At 38.9% G+C, this 12,422-nt stretch overlaps 1 protein-coding gene across 3 annotated transcripts in view; it reads left to right on the plus strand.

Moving 5' to 3' along the window:
* Window positions 1-247: 247 nt before the first annotated feature.
* Window positions 248-12,422, plus strand: part of adarb2 (adenosine deaminase RNA specific B2 (inactive)) — a 153,182-nt gene continuing 141,007 nt past the window's right edge. For 2 of the 3 annotated variants that reach the window (XM_057323059.1, XM_057323062.1), the window contains exon 1: window positions 248-561. In XM_057323059.1, coding sequence (XP_057179042.1) covers window positions 489-561 — 73 coding nt within the window. In that variant the 5' untranslated portion in view covers window positions 248-488. Of the gene's footprint in view, window positions 562-2,500; window positions 2,600-12,422 lie in introns of those variants that run through there. The other variant, XM_057323061.1, reaches the window with a different exon arrangement.

Genomic DNA, 12,422 nt, shown 5'->3' on the forward strand with positions numbered 1-12,422 from the left:
GTATATCTGCAACTTTTGCTGTCCCGTTCAGCTCTCCCTCTTTGTCTGTCCTCTCATCCTACAGCATCGGTTCCGTCACTCATTCAGGATTGAAGGCTGAGTTTGCACGCATGCATGTGATGGGACTGGATAGGGTGTGTCATCTTGTGTGATGTCATTGCGCAGGGACCCTCACGATTGGCTCTAATTAGAATCTGCGGCAGCAAATAGACACGCGTCCTGCATGATTGGATTCAAAGTGGCTGGTGCCAAAAAGCGCAGAGCGCGCGCGAGCTCCGGCAGCCCTTCAGAAGCGCTTTCAAACGGGAGGAGGACGCGGCGCTCCCGCTGAGCAAACAAACAGTCAGACAGACGCGCAGTACTTTTAAAGCCAGTTATTTAACGCTTATTATTAGAGTGTGAGGCGGAATAAGCTGATATTGCTGGAGCACGAAGCAGAGCAACTCCAGAAACATCAAGCAGAACAAGTTCTCCAGAATCTGAGCGCCATGGCATCGGTCCCCAGCAGCCAAGTCAAATGCAAGTTCAAGCGGAGGAGGAGGAGAAGGTCAAAGCGAAAAGGTAAAGTTTCTTGCTGTTATTATTCTCGGCGTAAATGAACGCTTTTCTTCTACAGCCGAAATAACAGAAAAGGTGGAACGCAAATTGACTGGAATATGTAGCGATAACTGCGCAGTAATGCGATCACAATACAGTTGTTTGGTTCACATCTCTGTTCCGCGCGTCGCATGAGTAGCATCTCGGAGGTCGAACCGTTCCCAGCATCAGCATCAGCATCGCTCTCCTGTCCAAGTTTTTAGCAACATATGAAAGCTCTGTTCATGCGTGCTCGTAAGCGGACCGACGTTTATTTTTCGGTCTGTGAGACACATGCTGCATTAAGATACTTGTCTTTTACTTGCTTGGATATGTCCTTTTGCATTTATCCTCTCGTTATAACCTTTACATATTTGTACAAAGAGATGATTGTGAAAGAAACTGCATCAAACTATGTTGTAATTATATGCTATATATCTGACTATTCGCGCATTGACTGAAGTAAAACATATTCAGTCGTTTTCTTAACGATTACTTTCATTGTTGTAACGTATTTTCGTCAGGGTGATTCGGTCATATTAAATGATACATTTAATTTGAAGTAAAATATGTTAATAAATGAAGCACATATTCAAGTTACCTAAAAGAACAGTTTTCAGTTTATATTATATACCTTCTATATAGAGCTTTGTTTTAGAAACTTTGTTCACTCCTTTAATTTACTCTTTTTTTTTCTTTTTTTTTTAGTTTGTCTGCTGACCCTAGAGGCTGAAGGCAATGTTTGTATTTTTGTAGTATAGTTAGAGAGACAAATATAGAAAAATATATTTACACTGTATTACACCTTAAAGTTGGAAATGAAAATCTAACCCACACTATAATACTAGTCGTCTAAATATAACACTTTTGTTTTAAACTAGTTTTATTTACACTGCTAATACAGAGACTGCATATTTAATACTTGCAACAATAACACCAACAGGTTTGCTGTTAATATTATTATTATTATTACTATTATTTTTCACTTCTATTGTTACAACATTTTAGTTCCTCCCTAATATTTCTGCATAAAAGGGATATTGAAATATTTCAAGAAATTGCATTGCATTATTAATTCCGAAATGTCATAACAAAAAGAAAAGCACAGTGTAATGTGAATGAATTTCAGCATAACAAATGGAGTGTTTGATGGCAGTCAGGTTGGTGACAGGTTTGTGTGGGGTGTTTTGCCCCGTCGCCGCTTATCGTGTGACCCGACAGGTGTGCGGGCCACAGGCTGGATGGGCTGATAGCGCTGCATTGATCGGCCACGTTGCTGCCGGTCAGTCTCGCCTCTGCTTCACTGGCAGGTGGATGTGGATTGGCTCATCCGTTTATTAACATTTTATTCTGACAATTTTTTTCACTGACCAGCGTCAGATTTAAGAAGCAACTTTTCGTAATAGCACTGGTATTTTAAATCTAAACATTTCAACATAAGGCTTTCCACAGTGCCAAGCATTTTTTTTTAAGTTTACTGTTTGTGTAGATGACATCATTGACTGGACAATCAGTTAGTCTAACATTTCAAACTTTCAGCATCATTTGATGTTTCTTGTGTAGCACATCCCTCTCTGAAGATTTTGCATTGTAATCAAAGTTTTTTTGTAAACACGTAGATGCATTTCACAAAGAACCATTAGCAATAATCGAACCACATACGGATGTCTGTCAACAACTGCAACCTGACCTGTAGCCCAAAAAGTGTTAATAACCCACAAAATTGTGTGAACAGACAATGGCTGTAGTGAAACAGAGGCAAATATATTTACATAATGAAAATGACGGAATTGGTCACACAACATTAAGCATCGCATATAAACATTAGAGAAGTAAGTGTGCGTGTGTGTGTGTGTGTGTGTGTGTGTGTATGTGCTTTTGTGTGTTGGAAAGGCTAATTTATCAGCTGAGTTAATGGGGAATGATGATGCTGGACAGAAGGAAACATCTCCCCTCGCCGTTTCCACCGAGAAGCAACATGCAACGTGTCGAAAATCAGCGACCGAGGGTTTGGGTTTAACAGGTTGGTTATTTACTGTATACCAGCTTTCCATCTCCGTGTATTGTGTTTATGTGGTTCTGCTTTTTAATCATCGTGATGATTTTCATTCTTTGGTAGACAATGCGCTTTACTCGAGGCAATGGAGGCACAATTAATCACATAAAACCAGATTATGTCAACAGATTGTTTTAACTTCTCCCATCTAATCTATTATAATGGAGATGAAAACATAATACCGCGTCTCGTTCTAATAAACAAATCTCTTTGAAAGCCATAACAATTCATTTGATTGTCCTCTTGGTAGAGAGGCGACATTTCGGGATTATTTTGACATGGCATTTGACGCTCTAATCCCCAGCAAATGCTTCAGATTATGTCCAGTGCATTAAAATCGATGTGTATTCAAACGCATGTAAACAGATTTCGCTCCTGATGTTATTAGTTGTTGTTTTCTTCACAGTTCGGTTCATTCGTGGTGAGGTTACTAAAGTAGCACATTTGCGAACATTGGAAATCCTCAAAACTGGGACAGTTCTCATTGTCAACATCAGACATGCTTTTTAACTTCACATATTCACGACGGAATAAACAACAGCAGGAATTTTGTTGACCTGTTTACTTCAAACGTATCACAGAATAATGAACAAACAGCTGTGAGCATTGTGATATTGCATGTCAAATCTAACATGTAACGCTGGATAGCAATGCATTAATGTAGGTAGGCTGTAAACTTGTTAAAGGTTCGAGTTTCTGGAGGTGTTTGACTGCCCCGCTGTGGCTCATAGTGCAGGAGATTATTCTGTTAGACTCCTGCGTGAAATAACTACGGTCCGGTAATTTACCCCCTTATTCTTTAAAGAAAAGAACGAACCACCAGCCACCTTTCCAAAGACAAATTTGAGTTTGCCTTTTGTGCCGGAGAGCTAATATCGATTGCAAATTATTTATTTAATCACTATTACTATTTGCTGATGTTTGCTGCTGCTTCTGTAGGTGATGCTCGCATAGTGTCATCCTGATGTGTGTGAAAGCTGACAAGCAGGGTGTCCTATTCGTGCGTTATCACACGGACGTTTGAGCGTTTTGGACAGGGTGCGGAGCTGAATCTAGAGTTTTTGCTCTGGTCTGTTTGTTCAGATTGCTGGATTTTTTATCAATGTACATTTTGGGCACGTGTCCATTCCTTTTTTTTTTCAGTTGTTGCATCAAATTACTCATACTGCTGTTTTGCGTAATAACATCACGTTTACACAATTTGAACTGTTTCGTATGTCATTTGAAAACACTTTTGGGTTGTCAGAATAAATATATCCTTGGTTGATTTGGTCGAGGGTGAAGATTCGGACATAATCCAAACTGGTTGCACCGAAAACGCATTTAGTTTTGCAGTCAGATGTGAACACAATTTCGGCCCGAGCGTACTTCATTACACCCCGTTCTCTTTGTGCGCGTTGTTGATAAGGAATTTTTCGGTGAGCGCCGCTGTAACACCGCTAGCATTTAAGAAGTTAATGAAGGTCGTCACCGGCGGCAACCAGAGACCGTCCCGATGGCAGCGTTTGAATTCACAGACACTTCTCTGATTAAGCGTGAAATGTTCCACGGTTTAGGACACGGCGTCCTCTACAGTGCATTTGGCTGGGGAGGGGAAAAAAGATATTAACGCTGAATGGTTTCGGCTTCCTCCAGAGGGACCGTCGATAAAGTGACCGAAAGAAAGAAATAGCACAACTTTACAAATTAGCATAATTAGTAATTATCTCTTAATAGGCCCTCTTGGCTTTTGAGACTGGCTCTTGAATTCCCGCTTAAAGTTCATGCAGTGTGGAGGGGGAAAACAACAGATTTGATATGGAAATGTCTCAATACCACACATGAGCTGTTGAGATAACCGTCTAATTGAGGGCAGAGAGTAGCGGTTACATTCATGGGACTGTAGTCAAAGTTTAAGATATTTATGCAGATTTATAGCTATTTTTTGATGCTTTTATGGTATTTTCTTCAATGACAGATCTTTGATATTAAGTATCGTGCGCAAACTATAGTGGCTGTTACATATGATTTTTACCCGTTTTTTTTTTACATAAATAGTGGTTTTTTTGGACACCATAATTTCAACATGGCTGATGAAAGTGGTAATGCACCAAGTATCAATAAATATTCACGTCTATCTTGTGTGGCAGTGGGCAGGTATGTAATGCTTTTTACAGCGTTCAGTATTTTAAAAGACTGAGAATGATTATATTCTTGTTTTATAGTCAAAAGAAACATTTAGATTTTGGTTGGTGTTAATTCGAGCATTGGTATGTTTTTATTGCTTAAACATTTTGCCCTTCACATGAATAGATATTTCTGCTCCTGTTCTGCCTGATAATGAAAGCAAATAAACGCGTCTGGCACGCGCTGTGAATGGACTTGTTTTTTTATCAGCCTGCCCACTTGTGATTGTGCTGCGAGCAGTTATCAGATGATCAGAGTAATAATATTAGAGGCTATGAGAGCTGACAGCACAAGCACATCTCCATGAATACCTCCTGCCTGGAAAACGAGCACCGCGCTGCTATGTGGGCCACAAATCAATTAACAATGCCCATGAGCGAGAACTACTGACATGACGACTGCTAAATCACTCGCTTTGAAATAATATTATTACAATTACTGACGATACACAATTATAATAATAATAAATATTATAAGAAGCAGTAGTTGTAGTAATTTCTGGGTGCTTGCATTTACATCATTTATTTATTGAGCGATTCTGAACCAACTCATTACTAATATTGCTTATCATAAAACTCATTTAAATGAATTGACATTAACCACCACCTGCTACAAATGGCAATATTCAATGATATGTCAGACTAACTAAAAAAACATAAAAATGATCTTGTAGTATTGCATATTATATATAATAAATGTTATGTACAAACATCAGCAACTAAATATATGGGAGGTGTTTTCTGCTTTCTTTTAAAAGTTAATAAGCACATCTTACAATGCTAACTATGTACAATAACATGGTTAGTTGGTTTTTATGATTTGCATTTAATATTGTTTATTCCTGTTGTCTTTAACTGTATAAGACCAGACTCTTGGATATGATTATACAGTATGTATTGTATCCATATAGGATTTGATTATAATATGCTGGAATTATGTATACATGCATAATATAGAAAACATGCAAATTTAAATGATGGATTGGTCATCAGTATATAGACTAGTAAAGATTTAGATTTACACAAGATCTCATGACCAGGGCTTACATAAGATCATAAGATCGGCAATATTTCTAAAATCCCATAAAACGATTATTTAGCTCTAAACTATTGACCATATTCCTGCTCGTGTATATGTTTGTCTTCATTATGGTATTTTGTATGTAAGAATGTAATCGTGAAAATCTCGAGCCATTGCAATATGACAGATTTGCTTTGTCGATGGTAGTGGTTGTGAAAATACATAATGCTTTATTATTTTCGTCACACCACCTACTGCCAGTATTAAATAACGTTTGCTTTATACTGTAAAAGTGCCTTCATGCTTTGATTCCAACATCCGTCCAACATCCATAGGGGTGCAGTGTGATACTTCACTTATCCTTTAAAAGGTGTTTGATAAAACATGCATGCTCATTAGCTTTGCTTGTAGCTTAGCTTTGTCTCAAATTCTTCTCTTATGCGTTTTGGATATCTGTTTCCTAAACTTCTTTGATTTTCAGCTTTTATTAACTGTAAAGTCTCGACCCGTAACTGTGCAAATGGCTTGTTTGCTTTTGAGGCAGATCTGATTTGCACAGCTTTGTGATCCTGGCTGCTGCTATATTTCTACATAAACGTTGTGTGTTCAGGTTGCTCATCTATTTCGTGTCATAGTATATTTGGTTTTCACGCAGAATAAGCGCTGACACACTCGGGGTGAGATCTATTTTTTTGGCCATTTGATGAGTTTTATGTACTGCAGAACAAGACTTTCGCTTTTGCACTCTTTCCGTGGTTTAGTTATTTGTTTTCATTTATAACTGGTCAGCTGTAGGGGTTTGAAGGATATACCGGACACCAGATAACATGAGATATCAGGCAAAATCACTCCGATATGTGTTTTAACTGAGGTAAAAACCTCAAATGTGAAACATAACATACATTGTCTAACAGCACCCTGGAGAAAAAAAAAACTGTCATTCTTTTCATTATCACTTTCTCGTGTAAATGTCTTTTTTAGCCCGTTTGCTTCATCATTCTTTTGTACTACTTTTTGAAGTCACTTTTTTCTTGTGCTTACTATGATAATTAAAGTTAGCAGGTCTTCACAAATGAAATTTAAATTTGCATTTGCGAACGAAACAAAAAAACATTTTGAAAGTTTATCTCTAAGAAACTTTCTAGGAATGATTTCTTACCATACGTCTGCGGCAAGTGTACTTACCTGACATGGGTACTTGCCATAGAATTCTGTTAAGACCATTTTAATTGCCAAGGAAAAGACTAACCTGAAAATTAAGAATTAGAGGGTTAACAGAGATTAGAGTACATTTATTATCATTTTTTTAACTCCAGGGGATATTTTTGTTCAGCCATTTCGCCCTCAAACATAAAGCTGGCCTGCCAAAGCACATACTCATACTACAAGTATCATCTCTGACCACCTCTCAGAGAAAATTCAATGGCTCTTCTATCATCAGAGGATTCTCACTAAAGCAGGAAACCGCAGTGTGTGTTGAACGTAATTGAGTGCTCTATCAAGTGCAAGTGAAAATAATACCTCATAATGCTTATTTAGTGTGTAAGTGTGTGCGTGTGTGTGTGCGCGTGTGTGTGTGCGCGTGTGTGTGTGCGCGTGTGTGTGTGTGCGTGTGTGTGTGTGAGGGAGAGACAGAGATGATAGCAATTGCTGTATATATAAGGCTGATAATTCTGGTCTGTCTGCCCACAGCTGAAAGAGGGTCATTGTCCTATTCTTGGTAGTGTGATGGAGGTTCATTTTAATTTGAAAGAACTGTCAGAACAAGTCTTGAATGTGTCGCCCAAATGCATGCACATATCAGTGCATGACTCTACACAAAATTGTACCGTTTACCAGGGATAAACCTGTACCTCTGCTCATATACAAAACATAATGTTGTACAATTTTGTTGTACCTATTTTCTGACAATGAGTGCGTTTACATGCACAAAATAAACGGATATCTATCAAAAATCAGCTTAAAAAGACGTTTTCACGTGTTTACATGCATAGTAACAAACCGGCTACGCAGAAAACCGGTTTACATGGACGTTTGAGACTTGCCGGGTTTTTCGCGTGCAGTGACGTCATCGTCGATAGTCTGTTTAGTAATTAAAAATGCAGCGGGAAAACGGTCAGAAGCTGTATTTTTATATCGCTTCTCATGTCCGCAGTACCTGCATATGCAACAATAGTTCTTCATTTTGAGGTTTCTACTTCAACTGCATGATTTGAGAGCTGACTTTTATACGTAATTTTACTAATACGGTCGTTTTTTGCTTATGCCGTTTATGAGCTTTCCCCGATAAAAGACAACCGTTTTACGCGTTTACATGACCTTACATATATCAGCTTATTAAGCATAATCGGCGTAAAACTGTGCATGTAAACACGCTCATTGTGTAGTTTACAGGGACTTTCCTGGGCGTGATTTTATATATACACATATTAGAAACAAATATGGATGGTCACTAAATCAACATACCGAAACAACAAAGCTGGTGGTGGGCAACCCTTTTGCACAGTACTGTGTGTTGTGTGTGCGACAAAACGTCACGACACACCTTAAAAGGTATTTTTGCTATATTAATCCAATGTCGCTTATTGTGCAATGCCACGACTATAGTACAAAAACTCGTTCAAACGGAAATATACCTTTTATTGCGTGTTTTGGTATGGCATTGCGTCTAGTTAGGACACAGCATCCTAACTGAAACAGACCCTCATAAATGACGCTCTACATAGACGGCAACTCACGTCACGCAAATTGCTCTCCACATGGGAGACTCGGCTCAACAGAGTTTGATCTGAGGATATTGCTAGGCTAAAGACTCGAATCATTTTTAAGTAAACAGCAAGGTGTTGTGTAGCTTGTATGCTTGAATCAGTGTGAACAGATTCAAGTGTCAGCATCTCGAGTGTGTCACTGGTCACGTCCGGCATAGACAAGGCTAATGATGCTGCCTTTTTTTAAAACGGCATTAAACACCTCCATCTATAAGGTTTCTCTCATTCATACAAACATAACATACCCTGTTTTTCTGAAAAGTTCACCACATGCGCGCACACACACACGCGCAGGCACTGACACGCCATAGCAAAATGGAGACAGGGCAGTGTGATGAACTCACTGCAGCAGGAGCTATTATCTTGTTGTCACCTGTTCCTGCAATTCTCCCCGCCTGCCACTCTCAGCTTGAGTTTAAAAACTATCGTGAGGCAGAGAGAGAGAGAGAGAGAGAGAGAGAGAGAGAGACTGCTGTGTGGAGCACTTTGTACAACAAAGTAGCACTTAACTTTCTGCTCTGTAATATGTACTTAAGCGAGTAAATTTTGAGTGAAAGTCAAGAATAGAATAAAGAGCAAGTGTGTCCTGCTCCGGCGTTGACGGGGGCATTCTGAAATGGTTGTCTAGGTACGGGCAACAGTAAATCATTTGGTGGCCAGCAGTGTTGAGATTTCTGCACTCCTGTGGCCCTTTATTGAATTTGATGTCTGTGATGTCGTCCGAACTGGATTTGAGAAGCAGGTCGCCTGTAACGCACAGCTCGCAGCCACAGGAGCACAACAGGTTTCCAGCGAGGCCGCCCAGCTGTCGCCCTGCGTTCGTATACCTATCTGAGCTTAGCTGAGGATGAATGGCCACGGAGTATCAGAGAGACGGAGGGCGAGCAAGACTGCGAGAGAAATGGGAGACGGGGCTTGCTGCCAGATGGAGCTTACAATGTTGCTAATCTGTGTCTGCTTGTTTGTGCGAGCGTTTCAGAGAAGAGCTCCTGACAGGAACACAATTCACTCCTGTGGCTGGATCACAGTGATAGTGGTTCAAGCTTCACAGCGGTGCTTATCAAGAGCATGAATCTGAGTGATTACTGATGCTACGGAAATACTCGTTTTTCACTCTCATGTCATTGTCTTGTTTTGTGTTTTAGACCATCTGCTTGTTTTTTCTAGATTTTTGTCGACAGAACTCTCAAAATTGGAATCTTTTCGACAGGAGGTGGACGCATTTTCACGCACGTGTAGTACAAATCGTGTTTCCGGTACGGATCAGGTAGTTACACACCCCAATAGAGGGTATGCACGTGTCGTCACTTTCCCACGTGAGCACGCCGGAACGCGCCTGCTTGAGTGGTAAAACACTGGGCAAAATGAATGGTTACAATATCATTTAACGCAATTCTGCGCAACATTACATCAGTGTCTAAGAACACCTGATTCCTTTGTAAGTCTTAAGGTAGTCGTAAGGATCACCATTGAGTCCAGCTGCTTATAGTTTCAGCAAATAATTGCGTGTTTTAGTCCCGTTTTTTTGTTCCTCCTATTGAATGCAGCCATTTTGCCTTAGTTTTACCACTCAAGGGAGCGTGTCCCGGCGTGTTCACGTGGGAAAGTGACGTCAATGCAATACCCTCTATAACGTGATTAGCCGCTAGCCTTTTAGCCGCTAGCTTTATTGCCCATGCATTAGGTGCATTGTCAGAGGCAAGAAAGGGATAAATGTGCGACAACAGCCTTCAAAAACTGGACACTATTATATATTATATGGTCACTATATATATTATATTATATTAGATTGAAATATACTGTGCACTACCAGTCAAATTTTTAGGATGACTTGACAAAAATGTTTTTCTTCATGTGAAGGTACTTTTACAGACAAATACAATCCAGAGTTATTATAGTTTTGATTTTAGTTTTATTTGGTTTTATTAATATTTTAAATGATTTTGGTATATGGTTTTGTCATTTTATAATTTATTTGTTTTATTTTTATGTTGCTATATAATATTAATTTATTTCTATTTTAGTTTTATTTTTGGTTTTGTTTATTATTATAATTTTAGTGCTTTAAACTTATTTCAGTTAATTTTTGAGGCAACATTTCAAATTTTCCTTAAGTTAAGTTTTCCAATTATTTTTAGGTCAATATTTGATTTGATTTCAATGAACAGAGACGATTTCAAAGTTTGAATTGTGCCAGCATATTCATCTCTTTCAATCTTAAATGGATTACTTGGACCAAAAAAATATAAAAAATGAGCATGGATGTCAATTTCTTCAATATTGTTGAAAAAGTTTCCCAGGTGAAGACCTCAAGAAGCTGAATGATAAAATGGCACCTTGAACATTGCATTCATTTATCTTGGATGCTTTGTCATAATTCCCACACATTCAGTTGTGTTATTCCATGGTATGGATGGGTTTACTATTATTCTAAAATGTGGAAAATATATGAAGAATGAGTAAGTGATCCCAAACTTTTGACCGGTGGTGTATTTTTTTCTTGTAAAAAAGAATTCCAGAATATTGAGCTACTTTTAAATGTCTGTAAATTGCCGATTACCGTAAAAATGGCAAAAGGGTGGCTAAAGTCACACTCATGTGTAAGTAAAACAATTTAAATGATAATTGCTGCAATTATTACAACTTCAAATATAAAAAGGGATGATCATCAGAAATGTTGAACTGTGAGGTTTGTCTGAAGTGAATAGAGCTGGTGTGGTGTGTGTTTCAGAGGTTGAGCTCGTACAGAAAATGAATTCTGCTGTGCTGTATGGGGTCATGATCCATTACTCACGCAGGGTTAATCGCTCTCACTTTAATTCTGCTTCTCGAAATCTCTCTGTTCTTTACCTTTCTCTGCAAGGCTCTCGTCATCTGAAAATGTAATGGCTCGACAGCCTGCAAATCAGGATTTCCCACAAATAATTGTTGAATGTATACATTTATACAAATTTACAGTATAACAAAACCTTTTGGGTTTTTACACTGTATGTCCTTTTGTTAAAGGGGTCATATGACAGGGCTAAAACGAATATTATCGTTTGTTTTAGATGTAATGCAAATACACGATTTAAGGTATTTTCCACATACCGTGCATGTTTGTATCTCCTCTTTGCTCCGCCTCTCTGAAACGCGCAGATTTTTTTACAAAGCTCATCGCTCTGAAAAGCGAGGTGTGCTATGATTGGCCAGTTAACCAGTGCGTAGTGATTGGTCGAATACTGCAAGCTTGTGACGGAAATGTAACTCCTCTTACCATATTTGGAACATCAGGTTCCAAAGCAATTGTACTGACAGGTACGCCCATCTTACTTGCGTATACATTTGGGTGGTCTTAGTCAATTCATACCACGAACTGATGTAGATTTGTGGGGGTGTGGTTACACGAGGCTTTTCAGGCAGGTCTGGGTGAGCATTCGCTTTTAGATAGAACGCATCTTTTGTTCAACACACTTTAAGTTTTGCAATTGTACTTGTCTAATACATGCATGGGCAACTTATAACACACCAAAGACACAGAAAAACACGTATTCGTTCCATATGACCCCTTTAAATTGACCCTTAAATATTATAAAGGGTTCAAAAGTTAGGAGATATAAATAACGGATTACTCATCAGATGTCAAAACCTCGAGCAAATAAGACACACTTATTTACAGAATGTGCTTCCAGAGCTGTCGGTTTTAGCAGCCCAATCATTGAGTCCTCCGATGCGAATCGTCTGGAGATCACCAACCAATCCTCAGCGGACGATCCGTGTGGTCTGAATTCCGAGCAATCTCGAGGAATCCGTCAGGGGAACATGTGGACCGGTCTATTGTTAAAAGGATGAAATGT

The sequence above is a fragment of the Triplophysa rosa genome, linkage group LG23 (assembly GCF_024868665.1).
Source record: "Triplophysa rosa linkage group LG23, Trosa_1v2, whole genome shotgun sequence".
Taxonomy (NCBI): domain Eukaryota; kingdom Metazoa; phylum Chordata; class Actinopteri; order Cypriniformes; family Nemacheilidae; genus Triplophysa; species Triplophysa rosa.